Genomic DNA, 20,385 nt, shown 5'->3' with positions numbered 1-20,385 from the left:
TAAAGAGTCTTAATATGCTTTTTGAAGTCTCTTCTAGGTAAACTTCTGATAGAAGCAGGTAACCTGTTCCATGAAATTATTACTCGATGGGAGAATTTACACTTACCACTTAAACATCTAAAATTTGGAGTGACATAGTCAGATGTCAGTGCAGTTCTAGTATTAATCGAATGTCTTTCCCTCACCAAGTGGAGCCTGGAATTTATTGATTTTGGCCTCTTCTTTGTTTGGATATTGTAAAAAAGATTAAGTGCAGACCTATCAATTATATCCCTAACTGATGACCAGCCGAGGGCATTATGACGCTCAACAACTGGCGTATCATACAAGCATTTAAGTATGATTCTAGCTGCCTTATTTTGTGCTATCTGCAGCCTCTTAATTTCACCCTTTCTAGCACTTCCCCAAACCTCTGCACAGTAAGACATTTGACTCCCTATTAGTGCATGAGCTACTTGTTTTAAAATATTCAGTGGAAGATATTTTGACACTCTACGTAACATACATGCAGTTCTGGTGATTTTCTTGCATAAATAAGAAACATGAGATGTCCAAGACAAACATTCATCCAGATGTATTCCCAGTAGTTTGTTCTCCTTCACCTGTTCTGTCATTACTCCATCTGCACTGATTTGTAAAGAGGATTCAAGTGGCCTATTCCTCCTAGAGCCAACTAGCATCACTTTGGTTTTCCTCATGTTTAGCACCAGTTTGTTCAACCTGACCCACTCTATGAGGCTTTCGAAATCCAGCTTCAATGCTTCCTCTATTTCACTGTTGGTGTTTCCTGTAGCATACACTGTTACGTCATCTGCAAATATGGTAGCTTCAGATTTAGCTAGAACATGAGATATATCATTGATGTATAGTGTGTACAACAAAGGACCCAAACAGCTGCCCTGAGGCACTCCACATTGAAGCAAGAAAGGTGGAGAAAATGCACCATTGGTATAGACGGTCTGTGTTCTCTCAGACAGATAGGATCTCATCCACTTCATGGCTTTCTGATCAAAATTATATTGAAGAAGTTTCATCAATAGTATCTCATGATCTACTAGGTCAAATGCTGCAGTGAAGTCTAAAAATAACACACCAACAGCTTTACTATTATCAATATAATCCAGCCAGTTATCACTCATCTCTATTAGAGCAGTTGCAGTGGAGTGGTCTTTACGATAGGCATGTTGGTTTGGAGAGATAAGGTCGTTCCTTTCCACATAGTCCCATATCTGATTACTCACTATGCTTTCTAAAACTTTACCAAGAGCTGGCAGAACACTGATAGGTTGACTGTTGTCAGTGGTAATTGTTTTTTTGTTGTCTTTGGGTATTGGACACAACTTGGCTTGTTTCCACACCTTTGGAAAATACCCTGATTCTAATGACCAGTTAAACAGGTATGTAAGGGAACACGCAATCTGGGAAGCAGCATATCTGAGCAGGGTATTGTCTATAAAGTCGTAACCTGAAGATTTTCCACTGGGCAGTGACTGAAGGAGTTTGACAACTTCATTAGTTGTCACCAATGTAGGAGTAAATGAACAAGATTTGTCACACAATGTTTTCCTTTATCAATTGTACAGTACTGTGCTCGGATGCTGTATAGTTAACTTTCAACCTTAGATCATTGACTTTGTTTTCAAAAAAACTAGCAAAGTGACTAGAAATTTGTGCTGGTTTTGTCAATATATCCCCATTGATTTCTATATTGGTTGGGAATATTGATGAAGATGTCCCTAGCAGGCCCTTAACAGTGTTCCACGTTGCTTTTGAGTCATATTTACATTTGCTAAAAGCATTTTCATAAAATAATGCCTTTTTCCTACGATTTATATTAAGTGCATGATTGCGCAACTTTCTGTAATTTTGTCTGATTCCTGCTTTGTCTGAGAGGCAATCACTTTAGCTCTGTTTCTTTCACTAAATATCTTCACAAGTTCATCATCTATCCAAGGAGAGGAACGTGCTTTGATTGTTCGCTTCTTCACTGGAGCATGATGGTCCATTACATCAGTTAAAAGTTTTGTGAAGCATTCAGTTGCGTGATCAAGATTGTCCTCTAGATATATTAACTCCCATGGTATGGCAGCCAAATCACTTTCAAATACTTCCTTATTAAAATGTTTGAAGCTCCTTTTTATTGTGACATGTGGTGGTTTTCTAGGGACTTTAGTAGATTTCGTGATTGTTGTTATATTGTGGTCTGACCAGCCAACAGGAAAAGAATTTGCTTTAGAACTCTGTTGTGGTATGTTACAAAAAATCAAATCTATACATGTCTCTACACATTTTCCTCTCCTAGAGGACAATCTTGTTACTCCATCCACCATCTGTGTCATATTACAAGAGATAGCAAACTTTGACAGTTTTGTCTTATTTACATTAGTTTCATCCTTCCAGTTTATATTAAAATCACCAAGTAAAAAAACATCCCTGTTCTCATCCGTTGCTCTGTCGATACTTCCACATAGGTCGGTCAAATAGGCTGCATTGGAACTTGGAGGCCTATAAACACAACCAACTAAAATGGGTGACTGGTGTGGTAGTTGCACCTGCACCCAAATTACTTCCACTTGGTTTACATGTAAATCATCCCAACAGTGGAAGTGAATATGGTTCTGTATATAAAGAGCTACACCCCCCCCATTCCTATTTCTGTCTCTCCTTAGTAAACTGTATCCTTCAATATGTATTTGGCCATTGTTTATGGATACATCCAAGTGAGTTTCTGTGACAGCTAAGATATGGACATTGTTATGGTTCAACAAACTAGACAGTTCATGCACTTTGTTGGGAAGGCTACACACATTGATATGGGCCAAGTGCAGTCCTTTAGTTGGTAACTGAAGGTCAACCAGCATGTTTGTTCTGACAGATGTCTCCTAGAGAAGGCCTCAGGCCTACTATTTAGCTAGGTTTGTCACATTAAAATAACCAGGGAGTGATGCTGGAGTCTCGAAACAGTTGGTTATTGATGTACAGTTTGTCTAATACGAGGGCGACACGTCTGTTTTGACTCCGATGTTCTTTCATAATAGGAGAAAGTTTCTTACGTCTGTCATTGATCTCAGGAGGGAATTGGTCATTCATGCCAAAGGCGGTGTTTCTCAGCTCTCTGCCCCTTCCTTTGACCAGCTCCTTCTGCTGATAGTGTTCAAAACGAGCCACTATTGCCCGTGGTCTGTCACTTGAAGGTTTCCCCATTCCGTGCACACAAGAAAATGTGATGTTTTGAACAGTTTCCATAGGCAGTTTTAGCCGGTTTGACATAAACTCCCGTATGACTGCTTCGCAGTCCGTGCCCTCCTTCTCCGGTATCCCAGTGAAAACCAGGTTGTCTCTCATGGAACGACACTGTACATCAAGAACAGAATCCTTTAACTTTTTATTGTCTATCTCAATCATATCCACTTTGTTTTCCATGAATTCTACTTTACGTTTCAGCTCTATGTTATCCCGGATCAGGTCGTCGATTTGCATTTAACTGAACTCCAAGCTTTCTTTGAGGCTCTTTATCACCTGCATCATCGAGTCTAACATGTCCAGTTTGCCAAGTCTGTTGTTGATAGACTGTAACAAATTAGTGTCAACCTCCATTGTTGCCGGTGCTTCCTCGGATGGAGTTTCCTCTCCATTTTCAACTTCAGAACGTGCTCTTTTACTCGAAGTAGGTACAGCAAAGTCTGTGATCTTCCGTGACTGCATGGTTTGATGATTATATACTTTCACCACGTGGAAGTTGAAATGTAAAGTAGTTTACCTTTTCAGCTTGTTGACTTGATTTTTCGGATTTTGATCCACTCTGCTGGATGTCAAGTTCGAGCGAGCAAATCAGTCTCCAGGGAGTGTGGAGTTTGGGTTGTTGTTGTTGGGTAGCTGGAGCCTGGGCCTGGCCTGGTAGTGCTTGGGCCTGGTCCTGGCCTAGATGGTAGCTGGAGTCTGGTAGTAGCCTGATGGTAGCTAGAGCCGGGTAGTAGCCTGGTGGTAGCTGTAGCCTGGTGGTAGCTGGAGCCTGGGCCTGGGCCTGGGCCTGGCCTAGATGGTAGCTGGAGCCTGGTGGTAGCTGTAGCCTGGTGGTAGCCTGATGGTAGCTGGAGCCTGGTGGTAACCTGGTGGTAGCTGGAGCCTGGTGGTAGCCTGATGGTAGCTGGAGCCTGGGCCCGGCCTGGTGAAGGCTAGCGACTGCTGGAACCTGGTCCCGGCCTGGTTGTAGCTGGGGCTCAAGTTGTCTAATTTCAGCCCAAATTCCACTTTTTCTAGCAAAGGGTGCTTAGTATGGTGTATAAAAACATTTTAAAAACCATTGATAAAACATTGAGTAAAAAAATACAGAGGATTTTTGAGATTATGGAGGGATTTGTTTCCCAGAGTGAAGACTCAATGTCCTCTGCCTGCTCCTGTCGAGAGAGGGAGCACTGGAGACAAAATGGAAAGAGAGAGAGGGAGTTTGTGACTTTGATGCTGTTGATATGTGTGATTATGTTGATGTACTAGATAAGGATAAATAAAGTTATAAAGACAAAAAAAGTGAATAAACCATGACAGTAGGGGTGCACCAATACCACTTTTTCAGACAGAGTAGAAGTACGAGTAATTTATTTTGAGTAGCCTACTCGCCGATTAGGCGTACCAAGTACTTAGGTGTCAAACGATTTTAGATTCTCCCCTCCTCTCTTCAGAGTAGCACCACAAACCTAGCAGTCTGAAAATGTATTGTCATCATTCACGGTAAAATGCTTCCAAATTGCTGACATTTTGGTATTTTAAAACAGTTGAAACACACAATCCCCAGGCTTATCAGAAAAGGTCAGAATAATATATAGTTAAGAATGGCACATGGTATGGCATTTTTCACTATTATTATGACATCAAACATTAATATGGGGGATGATGACAACGACTTATTTTCAGTATATCACGGCAATGACAGCAGTGTCCAGTGGAATCCAATGGTAAACAGGGGCAATTTGCCAGTCTTTGCACTTCAGCTGTAGCAGAGCCGGGTTAGGGGTGGGAGGACGAACAACCCAGGGCAGACTTGGGAACGTGCGAGGAGGTGCAGAAGGCATAGGCTCACAGGCACAAGACTAGCAAGACCAGGGGAAAGCGCAAAGGCAAGGCAAGGCAAGGCAGCTTTATTTGTATAGCACATTTCATACACTGGGGCAATTCAAAGTGCTTTACAGGGTGATAAAATACAGTAAAGGTAAAAAGTGCAAAAATACAGACAAGAGATACAAAAGATAAAAGACTTAAAAAGTAAACTAGTGCAGTTCAAATCAAATGAGATAGAAAGATGAAAGAACACAACAAATACAACAAATACTTCCACTTTTAGATGCACATAGTGAATGAACCTATATGTTTTTCTGTAATTTTCTTTTCCCCTGTCCTTCCTGATTCTACTCTTGATCTGATATTTACGTCAGATCTCACTGCCTAAGGCAGACGAGAATCACAGATTCTCCTCTTGGTCAAAAACCTCACCATCCAGAGATGGATGAGAATCATACAGGGTAAAGCTCTGTCCCCCCCACATATAGTGTTCACTCATGCGCAAGTAAGCATTACCTGGACAAGACGAATGAAAATTCGTACTTGCCCGTGTCAGCTCTGTTGGGATCCTGAACAGAAAGAGTTAAAATTAAGGTTATTTAAAAGCTGAGCTGAAAAGATACGTTTTTAGCCATTACAGGGTAGAGTAGGCAATGTAAAATAAGAAAGTTTTTAGCTTTGACTTAAAAGCGGTCAGAGTCGGGGCCTGTCTAATATCATCTGGGAGGTTATTCCAGGTCTGTGTTGCATGATAACAAAACGCTGCTTCACCGTGTTTTGTTCTAACTCTTGGGACAGCCAGTAGGCCAGCCCCAGATGTCCTAAGGTTCCTAGAAGGTTCATATGGCACAAGCATGTCAGAGATGTATTTGGGCCCAGAGCCACAGAGTGATTTGTAGACAAGCAGCAAGATTTTGAAATCAATTCTCTGAGTGACTGGTAGCCAGTGTAAGGATTTTAGAACTGGTGTAATGTGGTCGTATTTCTTAGTTTTCGTCAGGACCCTGGCAGCGGCGTTCTGAATAAGTTGGAGTTGCCGAAGAGCTTTTTTTGAAAGCCCTGTGAACAGACCATTGCAGTAATCCAATCTACTGGAAATAAAGGCGTGGGTAAGCCTTTCTAGGTCTTGTTTGGACATTAGTCCTCTGACTCTTGCAATATTTTTTAGATGGTAGTAAGCTGACGAAGTTACCGATTTGATGTGGCTATTGAAATTTAAATCTGAGTCCAGGATAACGCCAAGATTTCTGGCTTGACTCTTAGTTATGAGGGACAGAGGGTCAAGGTGAGAGCAGACATTCTGTCTTTCTTTCTGTGCTCCAAAGACAATTATCTCGGTCTTATCTCTGTTTAGTTGGAGAAAATTTTGCTGCATCCAGTCATTGATTTGTTCGACGCAGTGACACAGAGTTTCAACAGGTCCATAGTCACCTGGTGAAAGTGATATGTAGATTTGCGTGTCATCTGCATAATTATGGTAGGCTACTTTATTATTTTGTAGGATTTGGCCTAACGGAAGCATATAGAGATTGAACAGGAGAGGTCCCAAAATGGACCCCTGTGGAACCCCGCAGGTCATGGCCATCTGCTCGGACACACAGTTTCCAATGGAGACAAAGTACTTTCTGTCATGAAGATATGACTTGAACCACTTAAGGACAGTTCCAGAGAGTCCCACCCAGTTTTCTAATCTTTGTAATAGAATTGTATGGTCCACAGTGTCAAAGGCAGCACTAAGATCCAACAGTACTAAAACAGAGACTTTACCGGAGTCATTGTTCAGGCGAATGTCATTTAGTACCTTTATGAGTGCAGTCTCAGTGCTGTGATGGGGCCGAAATCCTGATTGAAAGTTATCGAAGCAATTGTTCAGCATTAAAAAGTTACTAAGTTGTTGGTGAACAACTTTTTCAATAACTTTACCTAAAAACGGTAAGTTTGATATCGGTCGATAGTTATCCAGTACAGTTGCATCAAGACTGCTCTTCTTTAGGAGCGGCTTAATGACTGCAGTTTTCAAAGCCGTTGGAAAAATGCCAGATTGGAGAGAATTGTTAACTACAAATATTAGTTCTTTTGCCAGGCTGCTCAAAACTGTTTTAAGGAAGCTAGTGGGTAAAACATCAAGGCAACAGGTGGATGATTTGAGATTTGACACAGTTTCTTTGAGTGTTTTATCGTCAATGGGATTAAATTGTGTCATACCTACCAAGTTACATCTGGGAGACTGCAGTGATGATGCTTTTTTGTTTGGCATTGAGGAGTTAATTGCATGTCTGATGCCTTGAATCTTGTCATTAAAAAAGGATGCAAACTCGCTACATTTGCTGGTAGAAACTAGTTCTGGGGATATTGGAACTGGAGGGTTAGTTAACCTGTCAACGGTAGCAAATAAGATGCGTGAATTGTTACTGTTCTTGTTGATGATCTCAGCGAAAAATGATTGCCTAGCGCTTTTCAAGTTCAGACTGTAAATATGTAATTTTTCTTTATAGATTTCAAAGTGAATCTGGAGGCTTGATTTACGCCATTTTCGCTCTGCTTTCCGGCACTCCCTTTTCTGTGCCCTTACAGAATGAGTGTTTCTCCATGGTGCCTTTTGCTTATTAGCAATCATTTTAACCTTAGCAGGAGCAATGGCATCAATTACATTTGTAATTTTAGAATTGAAGGTATTCAGTAGATCATCAACATGATTTGAAGCTGGGGCAGTTTCAGATTTGAAGGCTTCCATAAAAAGTGTTGTGGTATTCTCATTAATGTACCTTTTTTTAACAGTTTCAGATCTAATGTTGATTTTTGGTGTAATAGACAGATCAAAGAATACACAGAAATGATCTGATAGAGCAACATCAAGCACAGTGACATTTGAAATGTTAACACCCTTAGTAATAACCAGATCTAGAGTGTGTCCTCTAGTATGGGTCGGCCCTTTCACATGTTGAGACAGATCAAACGTGTCAAGTATGGCTGAAAGTTCTTTGGCATTTTTGTCAATGACATTATCTATGTGTACATTAAAATCACCCGTAATGACTACACAGTCAAATTCAGTGCAGATAATTGAAAGCATCTCAGTAAAATCATCAAGGAAATGTGGGGAGTATTTTGGTGGCCTGTATATAACTAAATATAGAATACATGGAGAGAATTTCATTTCCATTTTAAACGACACATATTCAAAGGATGAGAATTCTCCAAATGATAACTTCTTACAAAGGAACCTATCCCTAAAAAAGGCACAAACACCCCCTCCTTTTTTGTTCTGTCGTGCTTCAAACTCAAATATGAAATTTGGTGGGGTGGATTCAATAAGGATAGCATTCCCATTCTTGGTGTCCAGCCAGATCTCTGTTAAAAACATAAAATCAAGCTTGTAAGAGGTTATAAAATCATTGATTAAAAGTGACTTGTTACACAGGGACCTGATATTAAATAGGGCTAATTTTAGGTTTGTTGGAGCAGGGCCTGAGATACTTGGCTTACAGGGAATGTGAATCAAATTTGTAGGATTGGAAGATTTTACTGTGACCCGCTTATGTAATCTTTGTCTTGACACTGTGGCTATTGTATTTGGGAAGGTTGTTCTCTCCCAGGACCTCAGCTTGCTATCAGATAATTTATGAATAACAGTTCTTGAACAGCAGAGGCCCAGTGTGTCCTAGTTGCTGCCGACACTGATAGCGATGCGCCGGGGGGGCGTTGGTGGGCGGCATATAGGTGATGGCAATACCCGTGACCTGGCCAAGCTGGGGGTGAGTGGGATCATTTTGATCCCAGACTTCACCAAGTCCTCCATCTGGCTTGTGAACCTAAGAGGAGAGACAGGGGAGGGAGTGGATGCTGGAGAGTCAATTTGGCTGAGCTTCAGCGTGGCAGCTTTGACTAACTCCTTGATTGGTGAGTGTGGTGGACGGGGGGAGGGGGGGCGTTGGATCCCTGATTGGGACAGAGACCTCCTCTGAATGCCTTGGGTGATGTGAAGCCGAGGGTCAGGTGAGGGGGGAGAGGTACAGGCTGTCTGCCTGTGTGTGCAGTCCTTGTCCTTCGTGGTTATCTGTGCATTCCTGTTTTGGTGTGGCATCCCAAGAGCATGACGTAGATTGGCGCCGAGTAATCTGGAACCAATGCTGTTCGGATGAATCCCATCAGGCATAAAGCGGTCTTTACAGTTCCAAAAGATATTGAAATTGTCAATAAACTTTATCCCATGGGTGAGGCATGCCGATGTCAGCCATGTATTCAGGGCAAGGAGTCTGCTGAAGGATTCGATTCCTTTCCTCAAGGTTGGAATGGGGCCTGAAATGAATACATGTTGCGATTGACAGTCACTCAGCTTCTCCAGTAGCAGGCAAAAGTCTTTTTTCAGGATCTCAGAGCCAGTTTTCCCTCGCAGAATGTCAAAAGATCCAGTGTGAATAATAATCCTCATGTTACTTGGATGTGTAGAGAGGATGACTGGCAACAGCCCTGTTAGCTCTCTGACAGATGTGTCATCCATAGTTAGATTTTCAGTCTTTGTGCAAATCTTGTGCAAATCTTGTCCCAGGCTCCAGACTGACAGCCGCTCCCGTCTTGTTCTTGACATGACCTGAGTTGTGTTGTGAAAATGTTGGGAAAGAAGAAACTAACTAGACATTCTGTCTTGTTTTCAACCCAATGTGAGTGATAAAACAGTGTGTTCAAGTGAATTCAACTTGTAATCAGACAGACATGTCATTGTCATTTTCATATGATGCATCTGATTGACTGTAACGTTAGCTATATACTGTATGTTGCAGTGGTGTATCATATATTATCTTTGAATTAATCTGAATGAAGTCATTTAAAAAAACAGTCATCAGTCTTGTAACTTCTAAATAAATGCACTACTCTGTTCTAACGGAGCCAAATGGAGGCAGGAGGACAAGTCGCAGAGTCAGCAGAGTTTAGGTGATTGGATGGTGAAGAAAATTTAAAGCTAAAATAATAGTATTCCTGGTTTTGCTAAAGCTATTGTTGATGCCATACAAGTGATGTCCATCTCATAACTAGTTAACCTGACTTGCCATATAGTTTGTTACACAGAACCATCTGGGAAGTCGTCCTTGGAAACTGTTTGGAAAAGGGCAGGCACTTTCAAAAAATACTTGGCAGGTGATTGGATGAACCATCTGTCAATCACTGTCTATCATGGGCTAACTTCAACCAATCAAATCAACGAACCATATAAACAAACTCTTGCCGAAGCCGGTTGGGAGAAGAGCAAAAACATCTTTTCCATCCAGAAAAGCCTTCAGTGCCGTTCTTTGCTCTTCTTTCAATTAAGAAATACTCTCGCTAGCCTACGCTACGCTAGCCTCTTTAGGAGCCGCTATTGTTGTGAACGAACAGTCGCTTCTCGCTGTCGCCACCATCCCTACACCTAAGCCACGCTCCCAGCTGCCCTCATAGGACGCTGATTGGTCCGCACCACTGTGGTTCGGCCACAAACGCATAACTTGAATCCTGGCAAGATGGATTCTCGCGTGATCGTGATCTCGCGAATCCAGCTGCCTTGCAAGGTAAATAACTAGTACCCCTTGTACACAAAAATATAATTCAATTTGTAAGGAAGTCTCAACGTGGTGCATTGATTTAGACCAGTGATAAGGACTACTACTATGTCAGAGTCATGTGGCTATCTGAAATTAATGAACACCCATCTAGCCAATCAGAATCAAGTATTCATCCAGGCCATTGTATAATAAATATTAATGGATGATATTTTGATATTATGATATTTTTTATGATATGTTTTGTTTCCTCTAGCATGAGGAAGTTGAGCCACTTTAGCGAGTTTAGTCTCTGGTGAGAGCTAGGGCTGTCCCGAATACCAGCTTCGGTAGTAATCAACAGCGAATATTCGAAGCTTCGGCCGCGGGGGGGGGTGTTAAGAGTCACGCACCTTCAAACTGCTTGGCTTTCCATACACGGGTAACAGTTCACCCGACAAAGTTCACACAAAAACAGTTCCTCCTCACAAAAACACAGCGCTGAAAACATACTTAACATACATATAACTTCAATTAATAGCCCGAGAGAGAGAGAGAGAGAGAAAGAAAGAGAGAGATGGTCGAGCGAGCTAGAGAGAGAGAGAGATGGTCGAGGGAGCTAGAAAGTGAATGAAGAGAGGGAGCGGTAGTAGCGAGAAAGCCGGTGAATCAGAGAAATAAAACGTTATTTTCTGATTGTTTCACAGCGGTTACGTTCTAAAGCGCAGAGAGAGAGAGGGAGAGCCCCGTATCAAAATACCGGTAGCCTACCTTAGAAAAAAGATTTAAAAAAAAAAGATCAACGGAGAACTGTCTTGCTGCTGCTTCTCCTGAGTTTTGTTCAGCAAATTTGACAACTGACAGCTTGAATTTCAGGTCGTACTTTTTTCTCTGTGCCACCATGGCGATCAGCAAATGTGACTGACATTTGAATGCAAGTAAAAAAAAAATAGAAACTGCTTCGCAGCGTCAATGGCAACCGGCTTACGGATTACATATAAAATTACATTTAAAAAAATGAATATCCGAATCCCAAAATTGAAAACCGAATGCCTACCCAACAAACGGATATCCGAATAGTCGAATATTCGGGTCCAGCCCTAGTGAGAACATAACATGATGCGCAGCGTTAGAGATCGCTTTATATATTAACCTGTTTAGCCCGACGGACCCGGTACCGGGTCCACCCCACCCCCCCAGTTATGAAAAATCGCGAAAGAAGATGGTCTATTAATAGAAGATATGAATGTTATACTGTTTTGAAAACATGGGGTCTTCAGCTTTCAGAATCTGTAAACCAACTGTATGTTGACCAAACTATGTCTTATTACTAAGTATTTTAACAGTTAAGTCTTACAAATATAAACTTCGTAAATATAAGAGCAAGTTGTGATCAAAAGATCGGGGATAATTTTCTCTTCAGTCTACAATAACATGCTTGGTATCGCTGGAAACTAGAAATTCCGAGCTTTCCAATGACAGTGAACGCACCACGAAAATGGAACGACACAGTCCGCCATTTCCGGGGAAAAGTAGCAGTCAAACTTCATATTTTACAGTCATACTGACAAAAATCTATGTTCTTGCCAAAATATTTCACTAAGGCTTATGTTATTTTCGCCAAAAACGGCACATTTTAGTCACACAGGGGGGGATTCCCCAGCCATTTTAGTCCAGCCAGACTGAATCCCTATGGAGGGTGCAGTGGCTCTTCGTCGCCCTCTGGTGGCCGCATCGAAGCACTGACACCAATGAGCCATATACCATTCTCTTTGTCTGGTTCAGACGAAACTGGGGATACCTCACACAGCACTGAGGACCCTTGCATTCTCTATTAATCTGCCGGAATAGCATGGATCTGTTCAGACATATATGAATATTGATTCCTAATCATTGTGTTTATTACTATTTCAATGTTTTTGGGAGATGTATGTTATTTGTAACATGGCTATATGGAAATGAGTAGTGTTTTGAAGTAAAACTCCCAGTAAACAGGCATAATGTAAATTGTAAACTTGACCAAAACCTGGAGACCGCCTGAGTATATTTTTAGGAATTGTACATAAATGTTGTATTTTGGTGTATTTCCATCAAATTTACAGTTACAGTTGTAGTCAAAGACTATGAGAAGACATTCAGTTGCATTATTATCCATGGGATCTTGGTTATAATGGTGATATTGCCTTAAAATTTAGAATTATATACTAGGCGAGGATGAAAATCTTACTTTTTCCTTTATTGCATCTCCATTTACTCTGGAATGGTAACAGATATAGGTTTACTTACACTTAATTAATATTCCTTAGCTTCTTACCTATCAAAGGAGACCAGAAATATGCATATAGGCCTTATGGTTGAGGAGCTATTGCTGATTCATTTGGGGTATATTATTTTAGGCGTTTTTTCCTAGGGATAGGGCTAGGGCTTAACAGGACAACTTCTGATTTTGTGGTGGCCCATGCCAAAATTGTGGCAGTGCACCACAAATAAGTGTATGTATGGGAAACACTGCTACTCTACCTATCACTTGGGCAAGTAACTCATAAGGTAGCTCTCAGTACCTGTCATCAGGATGCTGTTCCCCATTCTAAAAATGAAAATGAATTTGAGAATGAATTTATCAGACAATGTGGCTAGTGGACAATAAGAGGATTGCTGTGGTACCTGAGGCCAAACTGTGCGCTACATAGCTCATGTCACCAAGTATACTGGTGACAATAATAACATGGTTCCTACAACTTGCCTATAATTTAGCTAATACAAAATTAACATGTTTAAGGTAATCCTATGTCAGATAAGTGGCTCCGCCACAATTGGAGAACAGAGGGACCTAACAGACACACATGTGCGCACACTCACACGCACAGACACACACATACATATACACAGATGCACATGTGCACACACACATACAATGCAACCTACCATATATAAAGTCATCTCATTGTCAATGAGATGAGTTTCAATCAATGAGTCATTGATTACAGACTCATATCATGTCAGGTTTCTCTCCAAATCTGAGTACATTTAGTGTAACCTGTGTGTAGTTGTACTCCTTTAGAGACGAATTTAAAAGAAAATACATATAACGAAAATCGGAAATGAAGGAAAAGAGAAAAGGGGTGAAGGAAAAGCATAACCGTCAACTGCCTGCAAATATCACAGTCACTGTGCTATTTTAACTGATGTAAGTATAGCCTATGGGTATTTCTTACTTTATTGATGTGCATTTAAAGCTAAATGAAGGAGAAGATCTTAATGCAACAATTGTTTTTGCAAAAATGAGAGCTGATGTATGTTTTACCCATTCATTGTTCTTTATATTTACAAAACAACTATTGAAAATGTGCAAATCATTTCTAATATTGGTCATAAATGTGACTATAGTACACTGTAGGACAGTAGTGGTCTAGACAAATGATAAATAACTCCAGTGTTTGAAGATTGTTCATGTATTTAAATTTAATTCCCTATCTGCTTATGACTTTTGACAATATGAAGAAAATATTATAAACTTGTTAATATTTATTGATGGTTTTTAAGCTACTTGAAGTGACCACTGATCTATAGATACAAGCATCAACTATGTTTGGGGCTATATAGTCTGAAATTATATTCTAGAGAGATTTAAGTACATTCATTAAAGTCTTGTTACAGCTTTGGAAGACCCTTACACCTGCCACATGAATTTCTCATCTGGAAGCAATGTGACAACATTTGTGACATATCATGATGCTTTCTACACGGCTGTGACCAAGAATGTGATTGTTGTGGCCCTCTTTATCACCATCAACTACTTCAATGGCACCCTGATTCACACCTTCAACAAACATCAGGTGTAAAACTTTTCTCCATCATGTATATTTGTCTACAGAGGAGAGGCACAGAAGGAATGGTGGGGGGAAAGGAATACATGCTATGTTTACATTATGACAAAATCATCTATTTTCTTTTCCTTTCCTCTCCTCCCCTATCTTCCTCTCTGTTTTCCCCTACCAGCTGCTTAATATAAACCTTGACGCAGGCAAAATCATTGATCCTTAATCTCGACTTTGTCTTGTCTACCACCTTCAATGTGTTTTCTGTAACACAGCCCTAAAACTTTTCACTATATTATTCCCATTTATCTTGCCCCATTTTTGAGTATGCCCATCCCCTGAAAATTTGGCCAGGTATCATTTCCCTGACAATAAGAGTAATAATTTCAGTTCACTGTTTAGATCTCATGACCATAAGCTTCACTTTGGCATAAGAGGCAAACCAGTTTCAGATGTTCATTCCTAATGTAAAATTTGTTGTGAATGTAGTGAATCTAATTCTGCTCTATTCCCTACAGATATTCATTGTGAATCCTCGCTATGTCCTTTTCATCCATCTGGTGGTCAACGATATGATCCAGCTGACAGTCTCTGTTACCCTGTTTATCTTCAGCTATGTGTTCTACACAATCAATGTCTCCATCTGTTGCCTCGTACTCCTACCTGCTATGCTCACTACCCAAAATACACCACTGTATTTAGCCAGCATGGCAGCAGAGTGCTACATTGCTATTTGTTTACCACTCCGCCACGCACAGTTATGTACAGTCAAGAGAACATACATTCTGATCGGTTTGATCTGGTTAGTAAGTTTGAGCTTCACCTTACCAGATCTGTTTATACTCCTGGCCACAGAACCTCTAGAATTCTTCTATTCCAGAGTCCTCTGCACCAGAGAGACTCTGTTCCAGAGACCCTATTTCCATGAGAAGACCAATACCTCTAACATAGTGTTGCTAGTTATAGTTTGGCTCACTCTCCTCTACATATACTTAAGGATCCTATTTGCTGCTACAGCAGCAAAAGGAGATGCTAGGAAGGCCAGGAATACTATTCTCATTCATGGCTTTCAGCTACTGTTGTGTATGCTCACCTACATAGCCCCTGTGGTAAAAAGAGCTGTGTTGTACTGGTTCCCTAAAAGTTACAAAAACACACTCTTTGTTTGCTATATCATCATCCAGATCCTCCCCAGGTTTCTCAGTCCTATTGTGTACGGGCTGCGAGACCAGATGTTCAAGAGGTACTTGAAAAGGTACCTGCTGTGTACAGTGAGCACACGCACCAATCCACAGATTGCACTGAAAGGGCACACTTGAGACTGTATCTTGTTTGTGACTTGACAGTGCATTCGATATGTGTGATTATGTTGCCGTACTAGATAAGGATAAATAAAGTTAGAAACACAAAAAGTGAATAATCCATTGACAGTATTGATGCATTTGTTGAGGTGATCAATCATTGATGTTGATCTATTATTGATATAGACACAGTTTAACAATTCAGCCATGGACTCGTTTTAAATGAGCAGAGAAAAGCGAGGTGGGAGTGAAGATTTAACTTAAATTCTTCTGTGGCCAAGGTTTCACTCTCAATTTTGAACATCGTTTGCATAGTTTTACAAATCCTGCTCTCTGTTTTCAAACTTGTGCACACAGTTTAGAAATCCGGGCCCTCAAATTACCTTTCCTGCAGCAAAGAGACCACAGAGAGCCATAGATATATGTCAAGTTAGTCAATTTGGCACTCAAAAAAAAAAGCATAGAATTTGTCACTTTTGGAAAAAAGAAAAAATTAACTTTCAGAGTGTACAGAAGAGAAAGAGTAATACCAAATACTCAGTGGTATGAAATTTACGCACCACAAAGCGTCACAAAATATAAAATGCATAAAATGCATAATATTTAATTTTTAACTAAATTACATCTCTAATCATGAAATGGTAATGACAACTTATGATTGTCACAGAAAAATTGTGTAATTCCTGCATAATAAAATCTTAGCCATTTTCAGATACTGAATTAGGACTAATTACATGATGGTTCAAGAAGCTTCATTTTCAAAAAATGTTCATGGCTCACACCGCACACAAAGTTGGAGAATTGCCCAAGAATGAACAGATCAGACTATACAGTTTCACATGAAACTGTGTGGGCTAGCTGAAAGCACATGAATTGTTGCATCGGTAAATACCAAATCTACACACATGATTATCTAATTACATACCTACATGCATACAAACTGACATACAGGCTTATGTACCTAAAATTGCACACTTACGCACACATATAAAGATATGTAAACATATAAACACCAATGAACTCAAAACACAAATTAACAAGAAAGGAATCATTAAGTGATATTGAAAAAAATGACCCTATTGGAAATTTTGTTAAGAATTACTAGAGACAACATTTTTACTTTTGACCGCTGGTTACACTGCCACCATGGGACTGTCATATTTGTTGAGACATCAATTTGTATTATTAGCAATTCTTCTTCAAAGCTTTAGGTGTGTAGCATATACCATGTCATGGGTAATTGAGTTACAAAGCACTATAACCGATATAAGTGATAAGCTGGGACTGTCATGGGACCGGCTGCCTCAGTTCTTCAATTAAAGCCTTTTGCTTTAGTTATATTCCCTCTCTGTCGGTCATTGCATTTGGGTCCAGCCCCCCACCTCACACGTGACATAAGCGACCTCTACATTGACCAATCACAACCAAATTTCACCAAATTTCAGATCATTTGGCCGACTAGATTCTGAGATATTACGTTTTGGCATTTGTGGTGCCCCCAGTTGGCTGATTTAAAATGGCTTGACTTATATGCTTGTAGTGCACTCTTGTACATATATATCAAATTTCACGTTAAATGATGATTAGAAAAACTACCACAAAGTTATGGCTCATCACACCTGCTAGCAAATTCAACAGTTAACAACAGTCAAACGATAAAAATCAGTTTTGACAGAATATCTCTGGAGACTCTGTATCCATTTTGGTGTCAATAGATGAAAAATTTAAGAAGCCTACTTTAAAAAATGATTATATTTAAAAACTACTATATTGTTTTTCAAAAAATTAAAAATGTCAAAACTCTAATATGGTGGACCTTGTAGAACAACAGAGGCATGAAACTTTGCACACACATCCAGCTGTGGAATTCTGGCCTTCTGAAATTTTTATTTTTGACCGCTGGTTACAGAGTCACCAATCATCACCAGTCATCCAATTTGTATCATTAGCAATTATTGTGCACAGCTTGGCATGACTTATATGCTTATATTACACTCCTGTACATGTGTACCAAGCTCAATGACCAATGAGTTATGACCCATTTTGTTAGGGGCCACAAGTGCATGCAACTTCATTTGTTAAGAACAGCCAAATGATTAAAGATATCAAAAATCTGTTACATCAGTTTTTGTATCTTGGTCTTCTGAAGCTGTGTAACCATACTGGTGTCAACAGGTCAAAAACTAGTGTAGCACCCAATAATGTACAAATTTACTGAAAATGTAATAACGCCTGAAAATGTAATAAAATTTGTACTTATGTGACCGGGCCCAGTAGAAATAGGAAATTGTCCTGTACCACCTATGGCCTAGGACGTACAGACCCAACCAAATACTTGGGCCTTACCACAATGTTAGATTTAAAAGGTTAGAGACAGAGCGGTGTTACACCAAGCATATCCTACGCTCCATGCAGGTACCTAGTGGTAACAATAGGAGGGTTAAACCCTCCGAGGTAATGTATGAACATCATCCCTCCAATATAGAGGATTGACACCTGCATTCTTTTCCCTTAGGATTCCATGTCAGGCTGCTGTTTTGCCTAGTGTTGTTTTGCTTAATGTGACTTTGTCCAGCAACTTATTTGATTGTTTTATTTGAACTGTTTTATCTGAAGAGCACTGGACATTATATGTTTTTATATTGTGTATGAGACCATTCCTGCTTTCGTGCTGGAATTTGATATTGTTGAAGACGTCGTATTGTTAAAAATAAGCTTGTCCATGAACCAACTATTTCATCGTGTACTAGACCTTGCATTTGTATCTTTCTTTCTTTTGAGCAGAGGGACCACGCTGCGGGGAGTAGACTGGGTCCTAATGTGTGTTCACTGCATGCGGTGTGGTAAGCTTTTGGTATGGTGAGCTTTAAAGTTTGCAGTTAACCCTCTTCACCTAGCGTTCATTGGATCTGCTGTATCCTAGTGTGTATTGTGCACGTGGTGTGTCGTTATTGGGGTTGTAGTATCTCCCTGCAGTACGTGCCCTTGTCTCACTCTGCCCCCTAGTGGTGGCTTTTCTAAATTATTGCTCTCTGCTGTTACAACCTGCATCAGGCTAGTCAAATATTTTATCCATATTTATGATTTGTAATAAAGAGATTATTGTCGGACTAACCTGTTCCTTTTAGTTTCTTTGCAGCAGTTTTTCTCTTTTCCTACAGCAAATTAAATAAACATTTTGTGTGTACCGAATGCACGTCTCCCGCTCTGTCTCTAACCTTTCAAATCTAACATTGTGGTAAAGCCCAAGTATTTGGTTGGGTCTGTACGTCCTAGGCCATAGGTGGTACAGGACAATTTCCTATTTCTACTGGGCCCGGTCACACTTAACTTGATTGAAAATGTAATAAAACCCAATAATGTAATAACTTGACCAATAATGTAATAAGATGTCCTGACTGATATTGCAATAACATTTTATGTTTATTTTTATATTTCATGATTGGAAATGTAAACTCTAGGCTTTATGTAGAATTTGAAATTTACAACAGATGGCAAGTGGTACGTTGTTATCAGGCAAAGATGCATTAAACTGAAATCCCTATCAATGGGAAATGAACCCGCCCATACCCATGCTGATTGGTCGTTGTGCAAGGATCGTCCATTAGACCAGAGTGGATCTTAGATTAGACACCATCAGAAGATTTGTAAAGAGTAGAAACTTTTTTACTTTTACTCAATTGTACCCACACGGATTATGATGGGGGGATCCAATCACGGATTTTCTAGTTTTAAAGGCGGGGAGTTTAGGGAACAGTTACCTGGGGTCCCCAGTGCTGCTCAGAAGCTTATCTGACCTGGAATGGTCTCCCAAGGAGGTAGTCCATCACCCACTCAATAAGACCAGGATGTAGTTGCATGTCCCTGAGTTTCTGCCCATGTGCATATGGCTGTATGGTGCTCAAAGTCTGCACTTTAACCCAATAGTCATTCTTTCATTTCAAATCCAATGTACGTATATAACATTCTTAAATTCTTAAAACACAAAATGTAGAACTCTGGACTGAAAATGAACATCATCAGTTTAGAAAAATGACCCACCTGAAAGGTATTACATTATCGCTAAAAATGTTATCAGTCAGGACATTTTATGACATTATTGGTCAAGTTATTACATTATTGGGTTTTATTACATTTTCGATCAAGTTAAGTGAAAATTTTATTACATTTTCAGGCGTTATTACATTTTCAGGAAATTATTACATTATTGGGTGCTACAAGAAGCAAAACACGGTGGAGTTATGCAAGTCCAGTTTTGGTTGGAAAAGCAAATAAATAAATGAATATGTCAACATAATTACTGTTCAAGAAAAAAATATAACATGTAGCTGCTTCACACAAAGTGTAAAAAAAACATACACAGACCTGAAGAAAGGTCTAGATTAGAAAAATATTAGGCTTAATACTGCTAATTTAACATGGTTCCATCTTGGCCAAAATATGTTTTTTTCAATTTACAGATAATGCCCAAAAATTTCCTTGTACATCATTTCATAGCAGCTTCAGAATTAAATGTTGGCAAACAACTCATACAGCTCGAAGCAGATATCCACCCACAACTACACATGAACACACTTCTCTCTCTCTCTCTCTCTCTCTCTCTCACACACACACACACACGCACACGCACACGCACACGCACACACACACACACACACACCACCCTAGACAATTATTAATCCCACTTTTGTATCAACC

General features: G+C 40.0%; 1 protein-coding gene across 1 annotated transcript; it reads left to right on the top strand.

Annotated features, from left to right (window-relative positions):
* The first annotated feature begins 14,251 nt into the window (after positions 1–14,251).
* On the top strand, positions 14,252–15,705 carry LOC139662250 (odorant receptor 131-2-like). The gene is made up of 3 exons (XM_071540891.1): positions 14,252–14,404; positions 14,905–15,124; positions 15,203–15,705. The coding sequence occupies exons 1-3, from the start codon at positions 14,252–14,254 to the stop codon at positions 15,703–15,705; spliced, it is 876 nt and encodes a 291-aa protein (XP_071396992.1).
* The last annotated feature ends 4,680 nt before the right edge of the window (positions 15,706–20,385 follow it).

The sequence above is a fragment of the Centroberyx affinis genome, unplaced genomic scaffold (assembly GCF_046629955.1).
Source record: "Centroberyx affinis isolate AG114_WGS23_722 - 3 ecotype Tasmania unplaced genomic scaffold, CSIRO-AGI_Caff_v1 ptg003742l_1, whole genome shotgun sequence".
Classification (NCBI taxonomy): Eukaryota; Metazoa; Chordata; class Actinopteri; order Beryciformes; family Berycidae; genus Centroberyx; species Centroberyx affinis.
Note: the sequence above shows the minus strand (reverse complement) of the source record. Positions and strands in the feature narration are given on the sequence as shown.